General features: G+C 46.8%; 1 protein-coding gene across 1 annotated transcript in view; it reads left to right on the forward strand.

Annotated features, from left to right (window-relative positions):
- Positions 1-718: 718 nt before the first annotated feature.
- Positions 719-16,180, forward strand: part of LOC122368017 — a 94,982-nt gene continuing 79,520 nt past the window's right edge. Inside the window, exons 1-3 of the mRNA XM_043341606.1 lie at positions 719-833; positions 4,431-4,539; positions 7,311-7,392. Of these exons, the coding sequence (XP_043197541.1) occupies positions 4,440-4,539; positions 7,311-7,392 (182 nt within the window). The 5' untranslated portion in view covers positions 719-833; positions 4,431-4,439. The remainder of the gene's footprint in view (positions 834-4,430; positions 4,540-7,310; positions 7,393-16,180) is intronic.

A 16,180-nucleotide genomic window follows, 5' to 3' on the forward strand; every position in this document is an offset into this window, starting at 1 on the left:
ACTAACAAATCAATTATGGCCATCAGTGCATAACTGTTTACGGCCGCTAAGTAAACTTGCCGTTTAAATGAATGGAAACGGCTGTTCTCTGATAGGAATCGCATTCGCACGACATAGTCTGAGGTCAACCAGTACGGACAGTCATGATTCACGAAAGATCCGGAACAGATTCCTGGAAGACTGATGCATTGCATTCCTCAGAAATGACTGCAAGACGCCGGATCAACTATAGGAAATCATCTGATGCGCAATCACTGCTCAGGTATCTAAACGTGATCGAAAAGAAAAGTAGTTGAAGCGCTACAGCGATCGTGTAAAACACGACTTTCACAGGTGCGCCAGCTGCAAAATTGTTCTTCGCTGATCCTCCTTCCGTTTTTTTTTTTCGTCCGTGGTTTGCCGTCCTCGTATCCAGCCTCCTCAGTTTTCAGCAAACATCTCGCCGGCCGGACAATAGGGTCGAGAATCGTCTGCGTTGCGCGCTGTTTGGCTGCGGGTGACCGCCTGGTCATCGCCCTTACCGTCCCGCTCCGGTCATTCCGCGCCCGCGAGCCGAGTTAATCTCAGTGCTCTGACGGGCGAAATTCCGCCCGCTCGCTGGGTAAACTGGTCCTTATTGGTGGTGACCATCTTCTGCGGTGCCGCCGCCCGCCGCCGCTGCTGCCCCGGGCGGCGGCGGCGGCGGCGGCGGCGGCGGTGCTCGTCGGAGAGGGCTCCGGCTGACCGAGCGCGCAGTCTCGGCCCAGAGGCCCCGTGGTGGGGAGGTCCGCGACGCCCGTGCCGTCTTCCAGTTCGCTAGAGCCACCACCTAACTGACGGATTGCACCAAAAAGGTGGGTGAACCGAGACGCCGCACATAGGTGAATCGGGACTGTGTGACTTGGTTTTGTGAGCGAGTGTACGTGTGAAGGTCCTGTCCCGGAAGTTCACCGCAAAATCGCACGTCAGGTGAAGCGTGCGTGAGACGTGAGTGGTTGCGTCTGCGTGTTATCTGGCATGAAAGCCGTGGCTTCCGCCTTCCTATCCACATACAACTCAGCTTTTAACAGCCAAAGGCAGTGCATGCCACATGGCAAGAAATGAACAGTGGACACCCGACCTTCGATTACGGCTTCGCAAAATGACCTCGCAGTCGGCGCGCCCCTAACCCCCAACAAACAAACAAACAACGGTTTGCCCCATCTCCTCTGATTCCTCGGCTGGGGCCGCCAACGCGTATATGGATGTGTTTTAATCGGAATTTGTATACCTGAGAAATGGACAGTGAACACCCGATCAACGATTGCGGTTTGCCCCATCCCCTTTGATGCCCCGGCTGGGGCCGCCAATGCGTTTGCGGATGTGTTTTGATCGGATTTTTATTATACCTGATCATATTCTGCTTATCAGTGCAGAAACGACTCAGGAACGAGGTCGAAACGGCATTGAAGCAACCAGCGAAGCGAAGGATGATGATATAGCCGAAATTACTAAATATATGTAGGATGAGTGCAGTGAATCAGAAGTGCAATCGCAAAGGAGATCAACAGAAGTTTTAATATTTAAAAATGCGGTGAACAATGAGTGCTCGTTCGAAAACTCATTGAGGTACACACTTTATTCATAATTCTTTTGCGTTGTTATGTCGACGAAAACTGTTAAATCCGCTCAAATGCCTACCCCGAAGCTTTTGGGAAATTAATCGTGTTGTAGACGGAAAAATTGTTATAATGAATCATAGTTCGGTGAAAAAACTTTTTTGTGTGTTGGCTGCTCGCATGACCCCTAATGAGGATATGTTGTGATACTCAGACCTCGTATTCTTTTCGCAATCGCTCAAGAAATGAGAAATAGAAGGCGAAATAACCCTCGCCGGCCGAGGGGGGGGGGGGCGGGTGCCGCCCCCCCCATAGGGTTTTTTCGCGATAGCTCCGAACACGCTGGCGATAGAGAGCTGAAACTTGGCATACCTGACCTTTGATCCAAGCCGCATCTTTTGACACCAACCGCATTTTTGGGTCAGGTCAGGTCACTGACCTATGACGTCATAAGTGAACCTCTGCACGGTCTTCAGATGTCGCAACTTCGCAACGCCCTCACTGCCAGAGGAGATGTCACAGGGAAATGAAACTTGCAGGATCTAGTATCCATTATGAGTCTCACAACTTGTATATCTCGGATTTTTCCTATAGGTCATATGAGGTCAGGTCATTTTCGTGACCTCACTATTATAAGTCAATGGGGAAAAATTCAAACTGCTATTCTGGCGCCGGGAACGATCTCCAACTATCTCAAGCACACAGAATCGTGATTTGATGCACTCCTTGCAAGGATAGATGCGTCACTTTTGCAATGTTGACCTTCCGTGACGTCATTTATGACGTCATCAAGGTCATATTAGTTTTTCGTCAATAACTCCCGATCAAATTGAGCTGGCGAGTCGGGAAAGCCACCAATGGACTCAGGAAGACCTGCCGAATCGAATGATATGCGACATGACCTCTTTCGACCAACTTCGTGACCCGGGGGTGCTGACCTGACCTTGACCTGAGGTCAACACCCTAAGTTGACCTGACCCGAACAAAAAGTATATCATTCGACGCGCCTGAGCAAGGCGAACACGATGCTGCCAAAATCGCGGCTCTGCGGCCGTTTTTTGCGAAGTTATTCACCAAAAACTAAACCGTACCCTGGGGCACTTGACCTGACCTTAGAGGTCACCGGTTGACCTAGGACCTTAAAATCGGGTACCAATCTCTGCGTCTTGTAACGGCGCACACGCTCGTTTTTTTCCGCGACGCGCTAGCTCCACCAGGGGCGAAACGGCGAGGGGGGGTCGTACCCGCCCCCCCCCCCCTCGGCCGGCGCGTATGTAGAAAACCAATAGGTCCGGCGAGGGATAAGGCATATCTGCACTGCCTTTGGTTAAGGTCGCACCTTTGGAAACCGGTTTCATTTTCTAACCAGGTCAGGTGGCCATTGACCTATGACGTCATGCGCTAGCCTCTGCGGAACCACAAGAGTTCGTGGCTTCGTACGGCCGTGAACGGAAGAAAATACTTCCGAAGGAGGCATTTAAACGAAACGTCTTTTGGACTTTAAAGTGACCTTTGGAACTTTTTTTCTCGAATAAATTATGGGTCGAGCCATGTAATGATACCGAATACTGATCCGCTCTTTGGGTAATGCTTATGTAACAAGTGAACTGTAGTGGGGTGTTTTGCCATTAGTGGCGCCACGGTGCTTATTTGAAATCACTACAACAATTACTTAGTGCAAAAGCAATCCCCTGACCTGAAAGGTAGAACTTTAACTTGACCTTTGAGGTCAACCTAAGTCAGCATTAGTTAGAGGTTTAGCCAGTGGTCAAGGTTTGGTCAGCCGAATTCAAGTTCAAGTTATACTGAGCTATTAATTTACAAAAACAGTAATTCGGCATAGTCTGTCAACGCAAGCGTATTTGCGAGAATCATAACTCTGAGCTGGGTCTGCTTATTTCATTCTAATGGCTTTATAAGTGATCTTTAACGTTTTCAGTTGTTATAAAAATTAAATACCTTACGTTGTATTCATATTGGCTGGTTAAGAAAACACTCTGGCAGTTCACGTAACACTTGGAGGTAATAAAGTGCGAAATGGTGGGAAAATATTATCACGGTACCTACGTTCGTTTTATTTCAAAGTAAAGATACAAGAAAAACGCAGGACAAGGATCAGATTAATGGTTTACGTAAGCACAACCAATGCTAGCGTTGCTGCATTGAGTCTTATATTCACGCTCACTGTTCATTGGAGACCCTTGTAGGCTACGCGATAGAGGCTGAAAGGAGGCGGGTCACCAATGGTCAGGTACTTAATTCTTCACTCGCACTACCATAAGCATACCTCACCGCTAAATATCGGGCCCTAAAGGCGGCCATGGCCTCATGGCCCCGTCTCAGCGGCCAGCAATGCCGTTGCTGCCCATTGAATTTCTTAATTTTTAATTCAAGGCATGGGCGTGACAAGAAGTTTATGGGTAGGAATTTCCATTCAGCAGGCATGCATATTGCATACATTGAGTCCCAACAATAGGAGCCCCTAGTGAAAGTTAGTTCTTAGGGCCTATTGTTTTTGTCGAGCCATGGATATGCCCGCAAAATATGCTGGTCTTTCTGGGTTTTTATCGTATGATGTGAATGATTGGTTCGTGCTTTACCAGTTAACGTCAATCCTTTAGCTGTCGCTTGTACGACTGCTTCTGTATGTCATTTTGTCACCAATGCCGGACGCCGGTGTCTAGCATGTGTCACTAATTGCCCAAATTGCCATTGATGCATTGCAAACCGAATTTGCTGTGGTTGTTAGTACAGATGTCAAGTTTATCACTTGTTGGGTATATCTGTCATTTCAACCCGGAGTCATTTGTCATTTGTACGTCATCTGTCACTCACACATGTCTGTCGTTTCAGGGCCACACCATGAGAGCCTACCTGCTGTGGGTGGGCCTCCTATCGGCGGCACTCACCCTCTCCCTGTCTGAGTCCGCCTCGGAGGGTAGCTTCTTTGAGTGCCCTCAGGGTAAGTGCGCTAGGGGGGCACGCAGGCCAGGCGAGGGGTCATTGGCGGAGCTAGAGAGGTGGCATTGAATGCTGCAGATGAACACACTCCTCAAATAGTTTATTTATTTAAATATAGTAATCGAATCCCACTTCCTTTGATTTTGCTGAGCTTGAAAGTGCTGAGCCTGAGCAGGAAAGTAAGTAATGCTCTCTCTCTATAAAACAGACTTGTACTAAAAATACCGCCGCTTCAGTCCGGTACTAGAGCATGGTTACGTAATCCACTCGGTACTATTTGAATATATCCAACAACAAACCAGTCCCGGTTATGTTTTGGCTAATGGTCGTTGCTGATATCACCTTTCGTATTATCGGTTATTTGTCCGTTATATCACCAGTTATGTTGGTACAGATCATTGTCAATGATCACTTATCAGGGATTTATTGATATCTCCCTTTGAAGTGAGCGCACTTATTTTGTTACACATATTGCATGCATTACATCATTCAGTGAAAGGTGATTTATTTCACCATAAATATAATTGCTCGTTACCTTTTAACTCTCTAGCAATGGTTTAGATAGTACAAGAAACAACATTAGTCGATTTTGTCATATACAAACATCGGAATGGATGACGTATTCCCCAAAGCACTTGGATATCAGTATCAGATTGTAACATGTGATCCGGTATAGGCTTGCCAAACCTTTCAAATACGACTCCATAGAGTCATGAATCAAAGCAGCATCTTTTCCGGGAAGGGGTGGGTGCTTGCAGTGGAAAGATTCTTTTTTTTTACTATACCTTAGAAATTGAGCTTGGATTAAGTTTCCTGCGTTTAAAATGTATTGCAAAGCGCAGCGACAGATACTGGCACGCACTGCAACACGCCTCTAGTGCCTCAACGGGACTGATGGCCGTCGAATGTCATTCTGTGTCGAACTGGTGGACACTGGCCGTCTCGGCAGCCTCGCCACTCATGTTTTATTCAGTGTCCTCCGGTGGGGTCACTGACTGGTCGCACCCTCCTCGCGCCGCAGAGGACGAATCTCGCTCGAGCAGCTACCACAAGTCACGCACCGGTGGACTAAAATCAGTGGCTGGCACCGGCGCCCGGCGCAGACCGGGGCGCTGCGGAAACTTGGTCGTTGGCATTTTGTCTATGTTCAGTGCTGCCCACCTGTAACAGCATAGGACGTATGTCATAACTTAGCACGTAGAAATGATTTTTTTTCTTATGTGTGTGAATCGCTCGGCTCACTAAAACCTCAGTAGCGTCCGGTAATTATGAAAAGTCCTAAAAATCAGCGTCCGATGATGGCATGCGTCGAAATCATACTGATTTTAGATGGCGGTTACAGTACTGACTGCCTATTAAAACTGCACTTTGACTTAAAGCGTTTTTGTCGCTATTGCCGACAATAGAAGCAAATGGGCGAAAATTGACCTGTGCAGTCGGCGCGCCCAAAAACCCCAATAAACAAAACAAACAAAACAAGACGATAGAAGCAATCTTGGGAAAATATGCTGCAGTGAGGCATAAAACAACACATGACAACATTTTGTCGACTGCAGTCGTACGTGGTACGGCATCCGTGGGGACTGCAACGCTGCGTGGGGTGCTAACCTTGGGGACCTTGACGGTGTGTACGACGCAAACACCAATTTCCGTAACTCCAACGCACAAATAGCCCGACCGCCGGAGACTGCATTAATGTGTGGGGCAGTACCACCATTTGGAGACTGCAGTCACGCACAGCACATTAACACCATATTCGGAGACCGTTATGTAACGTTGGACGGGATCTGGAGACCGCAGCGCTGCATAGGCCACTAGCACCAGTGTTAGGAACTTCAATGCTGCATAGGTCGGGAACTGATGGCTGCTATTTATTTCGTACGGAACGTCCTTTTTGCACTATGTACTGCATCGGGCAGTGCTGTACGCTATTACATTGCACTGATATATGTCTGAATGTGGAAAATTTATTCTTTAAACTGTAAGGAATAATTCACATTTTGACACAATACCTTTGAAAATTGAAACGCACATCATGGTGTGTGGTGTCGAAACTTCGGGAGACTTTTTTTCATTTTTTGTGCCGTGATTGATTATTTGTTCCAAAGTAACCCTAGTTTTCGACGTTAACAGTTGTTCTGTATTTCTGCTGAGCACAATGAGCATTTCCTGACAGTCACTGTCCCTCCGCGACCCTGATGAAGGGTTTTGACACTTTCCGGTTCAGATGGCTACCCATCCACGGTGACGGAAACGATGCACCGTCTCATGTGTGAAAAGGTCACTGACCTAGATGGCGGTGGGATTATCTAGCGGCGATTTCACGGGAGATAGCAGGCACACGACGTCTGCACAAAACTGGTAGAATGGAGTTAGATGTTGAGGTAAATCCTGTCGCTGTGCTCATGATAGGATCTGATGTGTGTTTTGAGGGGTATATCTGCTCATCGAGGAATGTATGGACACTTGCACTTTTAAAAAGCTGCAAAATCTGTTACATATGCCTTAGCCTTATGGGTACATACGTGGGTTGTTTGATGCTGGTATCATAAGCTGATACGGAAGAGGACGAGATATTAATTCACTGATCAAATCATCAAAGAGGGAATTCAATCGATCACAGTTAAATTCAATCGCACGTCACAGTAGGTAATGAAGGAAAGTGTGCGTTTCACATAAGCATCTCGTCGAAGTTCAGTAGTTTCACTGTTTGCTACCGATATTGCTGTCACTTTTGTGTCACTTATATCTAATTGAATGTTTTTATTTCAGACTGGATGCTGAGAGGCCAGCACTGTTACCGTTTCTTCAACATTCACCACTCCTGGGACAAAGCTGCTGAACTCTGTCAAAGGTAAGTCTGCCACAACGCGGGCGGCACTGTTACTTTATCAGAGAAGTATTTTTGGAGTTGCGATTGACTCCCTGTGGCTGATCTACCTTGGGATATTGCCAGTGAGTTACCACGCTCTAAGGCAGAAAGGTGAAGGCCACCGCGCAGAAGGATTTATGGGAGTGGCTAAGAAGAGAAAGAGAGAGAGAGAGAGAGAGAGAGAGAGAGAGAGAGAGAGAGAGAGAGAGAGAGAGAGAGAGAGAGAGAGAGAGAGAAAGAGACACAGAGAGAGAGAGAGAGAGAGAGAGAGAGAGAGAGAGAGAGAGAGAGAGAGAGAGAGAGAGAGAGAGAGAGAGAGAGAGAGAGAGAGACCATGAATTGGTCACCACTCAAGCCTTTTAGCAAGCGACCGCTCTAACCGGATCGTTTTTGTCTATGGATACAACAGTACATATGGCTGTTCTTGCACTTTCATCCTGACGTCACAGGGACACGATATGGGGCGTTATCTATTGGTTCGTGACTCAGTCGTGAGTGAGGCGTGGTCGTCTCTGCTATCCCGTGTGGGTTTCGAGGTCTCCCAGGCCTCGCTGGAGACAGACATACTGAGCGCTGGACTGAGAGCTGGAATTGGATTGGGAGAGTAGGGGTATGAATGTGGTGAGGTTGAGGCAAAAACTTCGGGAGAAAAAGGGTAATCTTGGGTTCCATGGGGGATAATCGCAGGGAAGGATGACGAACTAGCCTCACCAGTCGTCTCTTTTGTGTTTAAATCCTTAGAACGGCCCGGTTTGAAAAACGGGGAAACAAGAATTGTGCCTCTCAAAATTGGGGATGCCATTTTGAATTATTGGTCATGGACTCTGTAGACAGGTAGGGCCTAGTTGTTAGAGAGTGAAGTCTAGGAAACATCTAGAATTGTTATATAACGTATGGCCTCAGTTCACATCAAAGTAGGCTGAAGAACGTTAATGGAGCATTACATAACTGACAGCCCGGTCCAGTCGGAAGAAAAGAGGTTGGAGACTCAGATCGATAGCCATTCAGATTGATGCTCCTCAAAATGCAAAGGATGCATCTAAAAATGTCAAATGTGCACAATCCGTTTTCACTTAGCATTAGCTTGAGAGTGAGAATACGCATGTGTGGTCAATGGTGCTGGAGAATATAACTTATGAGAGATGCATGCTGAGAGATAGAGAACAAAAAGAGAGGCTTAACGCGGAAAAAAGGATCTTGGAGAGTAAAACAAGAAAAGGGGAAAGGAAAAGAAACGAGCAACCAACAAACACACGAGCAAAGAGAAACAGAGAGAAAAACGGGACTACGATCAGAAAGAGGGAGAAAGAAAGACGCATGGAGGTACGGAGAGAGAGAGAGAGGGGGGGAGGACTTTCAGTTGGCACCACCTTCATCTCGTATTCATCTCATGCACGCGCTAAGTGGGACACCGGAAGTTGGACGCCCTCGGGCTGGCTCAGCACACTCCCCGGTGAGGCGAGCATGACATTCCCTCGAAACCACCAGCGGCTCTCCCGCTGAGACGCGGGGCGGCAGTGCGTTCCACTTATTTTCACTTTTGATGTATTGAATGGTCGGTTTTGCCATGATCAAATAATTAAATATGGTGATGAAATTGACCAGTAACATGGCAGTAAGATGTATTTTTAAATAACAAAATGAGGCCGAAAATATAGAACGAGCTTTCGTCTTACGACATCATCGGGTTCTGGCTTAGCCGAGGCAATCACATTTGAAAAATTGGAACAGAACCAAATATTCACACGTGCACATTGGCCCAGATGGCTTTTGGAGGTCATGTAGCGATACGTATTGCGCAAGAGACGTACACTTAAAAAGACCAATGCAAATATCGGATACAAATCGATACAATTAAACAAGAGCAGACCGCAGCACGCTCGCCGTCACATTCAACTGCATCACACACTGTACCAATATTTAACCATACATGTATGTGGTCATGTAGGCTATACAAGTAGTATCCTTACAATAGTTACAGTACCCCAAATCGTATACAAGTGGTCATATAAACTACACAAGTGTGTGTGTGGGGGGGGGGCTGTGTGTTTGTGTTGGGTGCTCGTGCGCTAGAGCCTAGTGTGTTAAAGGCCACGAGCTTTGCATTGTGTTCAGGCTAGGCCGAAGGTTTCTGATGTGGATTGATTCCATTATTTTATTAAAATTTTAATAATAATTTATTAATTAATTTTATTAATTTTTAATTTATTAATTAATTTAAAATTAATTTTTTTTAATGATAATTTTTTTTAATTAATTTTTTTAATTAATTTAAAAATTTATTAATTTTTAATTTATTAATTTTATTAATTTATTAAATTTTAATAAAAAATTTAATAAATAAAATATAATATATTTTATTCCATTATTTTATTAAAAATGCAGTACGAGAAACGCAGTGTACAAAATCACGTGTAAGCCATGCGAGACAGCAGAACGTGCGGAAACCTACATAGGAGAATGCACGAGACCAGTTCGCTACAGATTCAACGAACATCTGAGTAACGCACGTCTAAGAAAGCTAGACACACCACTAGGCGAGCATATCTTGCACTCTCACAACGACCTTTCCAATAGTGACATTAACAACTCCTTCCGCATAGAAATTCTAGATACAGGTAAAGATTGCGCGGAAGTAAAAATAATGGAATCAATCCACATCAGAAACCTTCGGCCTAGCCTGAACACAATGCAAAGCTCGTGGCCTTTAACACACTAGGCTCTAGCGCACGAGCACCCAACACAAACACACAGCCCCCCCCCCCCCCCCCACACACACACTTGTGTAGTTTATATGACCACTTGTATACGATTTGGGGTACTGTAACTATTGTAAGGATACTACTTGTATAGCCTACATGACCACATACATGTATGGTTAAATATTGGTACAGTGTGTGATGCAGTTGAATGTGACGGCGAGCGTGCTGCGGTCTGCTCTTGTTTAATTGTATCGATTTGTATCCGATATTTGCATTGGTCTTTTTAAGTGTACGTCTCTTGCGCAATACGTATCGCTACATGACCTCCAAAAGCCATCTGGGCCAATGTGCACGTGTGAATATTTGGTTCTGTTCCAATTTTTCAAATGTGATTGCCTCGGCTAAGCCAGAACCCGATGATGTCGTAAGACGAAAGCTCGTTCTATATTTTCGGCCTCATTTTGTTATTTAAAAATACATCTTACTGCCATGTTACTGGTCAATTTCATCACCATATTTAATTATTTTCACTTTCCCATTTTTCTTAGGTTATCTCCTCGGTATGGCTTCGTCTTTGTCTCTGTGGTGTTCGTTTGTTCCACTGACTCCAATTGTAGTTTCGTGTTTCGAGGAGTTGATTCAGTCAATTTATGTCACTTTTTGATTAGCTGGCGTTCAGTTGATGCTGATCTTTCATTCATTTCATTCATTTTATTACTACATCTGCTACGAAGCTGCTACGAACCATACAGGTAGCTCGATGTATTGTTCATGCCTCTGCTGAACTCTAAGATTTGTCTTCAAGAATGCCCAAAAGTTTCATAATGTTCAACACACATGTCCGGTCACTTTAAATCAACTTTTTATCAACTAATGAAAGCGACTGCGACTGCCGACCCCATCGATTCCTCCCCATCACTCAGTACGTCACTGCGTGCCTGTGACGCAGTGGAGCGCTGTGATTGGTCGGCGAGACCCGTGGAGCTGCTTACGTAAGCAGGGCGTCTGGGCGGTAGGTCGCTGACGGTCACTGAACTCGGCGCGCCTGAGGAGGAGGCGCACAGGCATGGCAGCTAGCCACGCGTCTCGAGCGCCGGCCGGCGAGCGGCGGCGAGCGATGGCGCGTTTGAGATGAGCGATGGCGCATTGGAGGCGTGCGATGGCGCACAGCATGCCAGCTACGGCGAGTGGGGAGGGAATTTGAGGCGAGACACGGCGCAAAGAGAGCCAACGATTACGCACGGGGTGACGAGCTATCATGCAATGAAGACGTGCGATAGCGTATTGGAAACGAGCTACGGAGCATTGGAAATGAGCCATGGCGCACAGGAGTAGAGATGGCAAAATGTGGACCCGAGGACCCGGTCCAAAGAACCAGTCTGGACCCATATGGGTCCAGACTGGTTCCTGGAAATTTTCTGACGGGTCCAACTGGGTTCTTCTATAAACCATACACCTTGCACACTACACATGATTGCAAAATATGAAGTTATAGATGGAAAGAAAGCATTTGCTGATGTTGTATGTTCTTTGCACACTGTAGCTCATGAGTATTCCCGGCGAGAAAAAGGCTGTCTTACATGATGCAACTAATGATACCTTCAAATAGTTATTAATTGACTTTTGGGGAACGGGTCCAACTGGTTCCGATTCCAACTTAGACCGGGTCCGACTGGTTCCGAAAATGTCCAGTCGGGTCTGGTTCGAGTCTGGTTCCCAAAATTTTCAACTTTTGCCACCTCTACACAGTGACGTATTGGAGGCGAGCTACGTCACATGTTGGAGTCTAGCCACGCGTATTGAAAGCGAGCTACACATAGAGCTACATTGGAGACTGGCTAAGCCGCACAGGGAGACTAGCGACGACGCATGTGAGGCGTGCGACGGCGCACAGACGGCGAGCGGCGACGCATTGGGGACGAACAGTGCCGCGCCGGCCCGGTGACATACCTTACCGTACTGAAAGCGGTCAACAAGACGCGATGGATGGGCTGGGTTCTGACGGCGGTGGGAAAAAGACAAATGGAATGGAATGGAATGACCGAGCAGTAGTAAAAGTCAAGTGAATAAACTTTTCAGAGCGGCAAGTGACAATAACTTATATTGGCAGACAAGCAGCGACTATTTTTTTCATGTGGCAAATGAATCACGATGATTCTGTGACTGAATGTTAACCAGCTTCCTTTTCTCCCTTCTTTACAGGCCAACAGGCCTTTTGCCTTTAACATTAAACATTTCCATACTTTCATCCACTGACCACCAAGCTATGAACTTCACCAGACATCTTTCTGCCTTCTGCCTTCTGCCTTCACCAGACATCTTTCTTCCCTTGGCTGGCAACCACCGCTTTCAACGTCTCCATAGCTCGATCGGCGTTTCACTTTTTAGCCCGCTTCCGGCCGCCAAATTTGTAGCCAGCGACCTCTGAGTGGTAAGGTGATATCTCCTGACCCTCCGTGGTCGGTGATGACCCGAGACAATCCAAATGGCCCCAGATTTTCCCATGACGGTTGTACGGGCCGGTGCGGGAGGGCCTTTGCCCGAAGGTCGCCGGTGAGGGTGAAAGCCTCACATGTGCCCAGGTGTTAAAAGTGTCGCTTGACCTGAAGCAGACCGCATATTGTGGGTGGTCGATCGGAAGTGGAGATAGACTTTCGCTGTGAATCGGTAAATGCTTCAATCGAAGCGGTGACTCAGGCGATTTGTTTGATTAGGACATAGCGAGAGCATGACGGAGGAGAATCGACGGAACTTTTGAATGAAGAGGCTGTCACTCAGATTCAATAGGCTTTTATCCCGTTCCTTCTTTTTATCGTATCTAAGGTTGTCACATGCTTTTAGTTCGTCTTCATTTCGCACTGCCTACATGCCTGTCTGCTTGGTGGGAAAGGGAATGGCTTTCGTGGACCTTTTCTCAATTTATTTAATGCAAACGCTTGCGGAATACATACGTGTAATTGCCTACTCCTTTTCTCAAGACCATTTGATATAACGAATTCCTAATGAAACCGCTAAACTGTCGTGGTTTGTTCAGTCCTACCAGCATCATAATTACTAACATCATAAGAATTAAGTTAAAAATTTCCCGAAGTAGGTATTGTTCGCAGCCTGAATGCAGTATGACCAGTACAATCACTATACGACCAGTCCTCCACAATTTCTCCAGTCTCCGACAACCCCACCGTTCCACCAACACGCGACGTGTTTAACGCCGTTCGCAATCCGGATGCAGACTCACAACCGGTACACCCGGCCCCGTTCCCGTGTTAGTTGGAGTCGAGCTGACCAGTTCTGTGGCTGTCTTAGTGGTCCAGCATTTGGCCATTATGAGCCCGGATCGCCTTGGCACCACGGGTTCTCACTTCCTGTCTGCCGCCGCGAGCCGGGCTTCCTGACTTTTTTTAAAGCAATGTTGAAGTTTATGCTTATACGGATCTCCTGGATGCAATGTACCGCTTTTAGAATCATACTTGTTGACATTTGCATATATCCTACGTATACCTACATTTATATTTTTCCACGCATTGATTTATTAACGCGTTTATTCATCCTCTTCTTTTTCTTTCCCATCTTAGTCTGCTCTCTTTTACCTTATTTTTTAGTAGGCATCCATATTATCTATTGCAATGCTCTTTGGCTTTAGTCACCCATTATGATGATTAAACATTTGTTCTCGTATTTTATAATAACCCTCTGGCGGTCTATCCGACCTTTGTGTTGCTAGCTACCCTCCATTCCTTCCGAGCTGAGCACCGTTAGAATAAGTTCCCCGGTGTCTCGTAATCACCCCAGCCTACTCCCGTTGTCTCGCTGTGACCTCCCTGCAGTGGCATCTCTCTGTGAGCGTCTGCACACCTCACCCATGGCCTCGATCCCCTGGTATTTCTCAGAGAGCAAGACCGGTTCTGCCAGTGTGTCAGGCGCTACATCGCTCCTGGGGCTAGACATTCTACCCTCCGAGTAGGTAGTCATCATGTCTTAGAATGCGCCGCCGCTCCTGGTTGGCATGCTTCGTCTTGGTGGTGCAGATCTTGAGATCTTGCAGTTTGCTATCTTGGTTCATCAAGCTGGTCACGTTAGTATAATTTGTAGTCCTAGCTGACCTACCATTCCGGTCCTGGGGCTCTGACTTTCCAGTCTCTCCCGTTAATTTTGTGGTTCTCACGCCTTGCCATTTCAACGCATATACCCTACTGTCCTGTACGATTCCGGTTCCGCCCGTGCAGTATGCAATCCTGACTAGTTTGCGAGTCTGTCGACCGACCGACCGGCAGACCGTCCGTGTGGTTCGGTCAGCGACCGCCGACCGGTCACACAGCTTTGCGCGGCCCACTCGGCGCCGCCCGCCTGGCTGTGGCTAGACACACCGATACGGCTACAGAACAGCGGCTAAGGCACGTGGCTGGCTGACCCCAAAACGCCGACCGGCACACCGCCGCCTCAGGTGCCGGTGACGTCATATACAGGTGTTAGTGACGTCACTGTGGATGTAAGTGATAGCACTACTCGTTGAAGTTTATCAGAGGTTCCGCGTATCCCTTTCGATTAGGTACTGTCATTATTTTTGTTAAGAATTTAAAATAAAACGGCGAGAATCAATTCAACCAGTCTATACTGAAAATAAAAGAAGATATAGAGTGACGCATTACCTACCCATGAAACATTACAACCACGGATGACCTCTGAAGTCTTGGTATCCTAAAATCACAAAGTTTGCAACATTGAAGTATTTCGCATACCAAATCATTAAAACATAAAATCATATTTAAAAATCCCCACTAACAAAATTTACTCAGATTGCTGGTATGTTCCGAATTATGTGAATCACTTGAACCCTGTGAATCAGCACAGCATCGACCTCAATCGCTACGGACCTCACGACAGCTGAGTAGCCTGTCCGGGCCTCATGTCCCGACCAATACCGTTGTGTCCTCTCTACAACGGGTGACGGCGGGCAGCCGGTCACCGATGCGGGAACGCGGCGGGCTTCACACAATTTTCCGGACGCTGCCGCCTGTGTGATTGGCTGGATTCTCACGGAATCGAGTTGGTTCGGCGGTGGACGGCGCACGGTTGTTGTGGCGAGTCATGAGAGTTGTTTGTTGGGCTGCAATGTTGATGGCAGCAACGGCTTTTTTCTTGAGGAAGTAGGGCTGAGTTTTCAGGGTATTGTAGTGGATGCGTGCGGGTTACGAGTCTTTTTGTAGGGAAAATGCCAATGCTTGATACATATTCAATAATGGTGTCGTGGCTCAAAAAGTATGTCTGAACATTCTTCAAGATTTGTCCATTATTTTCCTAGAGGGCTTCAATACGAAGCTCGTTGTGTGTGTAAATCTATTTGCTCTTCTTCGGTTATCATAAAATGATTTATACACAAACACTTAAACACCTCTGAACTAAAAAAAGCATGTCTCGTTATTGTCCATTTGTTTCTTGGCAGAGGCTTCGCAATCCACATGTAATTCCAAGAATGTTTTGTCTCGCCCCTAAAAGCAATATCGTCAGCATCCAGGGGTGAGTCATTCTCGACTGTCCATTTATAAAGCATGGGCCGGTTCGCGTCCAAACACACGACCGAATCTATCAGGCTACATCAACCACACGAACACAGCACGCGAGTTGGTAGGAACCGCCGATTCATACTTGGCAAATTACAAACACAATGCAATAAAATACACTGCAGGTTTCACGAGGCCCCGGTTTGGCTAGCGTGGTGCTAAGTTCAGTTAAGCACATATCAATGATCAGTTCTCTACTGACATACATTACATAACACCTTGAGCGCCGGTAATTGTTTTTGTGATGCATGCGCAGATTGTCGTTTTTTACACTACACCAAACACGTCATCTTTCCTGATGCCTGACATATTCAGCTGATAGCGACTTTGGTACATACTTCGGCACTTTGTTAAGTCCAGCCTTTTTCACTCCTCCCCACCAAACTCCCCGCCCGTCCAGCAAATCGCACGTCTTCGCTCGTCTGCGCCGCAGTTACCCACTGTGCGCCGGCCGGCGTTGGCTCGCTGCCAGCTCTGGACCCCGGGAATAACGGTGAGGTAGACCGG

The sequence above is a fragment of the Amphibalanus amphitrite genome, unplaced genomic scaffold, assembly GCF_019059575.1.
Source record: "Amphibalanus amphitrite isolate SeventyFive unplaced genomic scaffold, NRLGWU_Aamphi_draft 000915F_arrow, whole genome shotgun sequence".
Classification (NCBI taxonomy): Eukaryota; Metazoa; Arthropoda; class Thecostraca; order Balanomorpha; family Balanidae; genus Amphibalanus; species Amphibalanus amphitrite.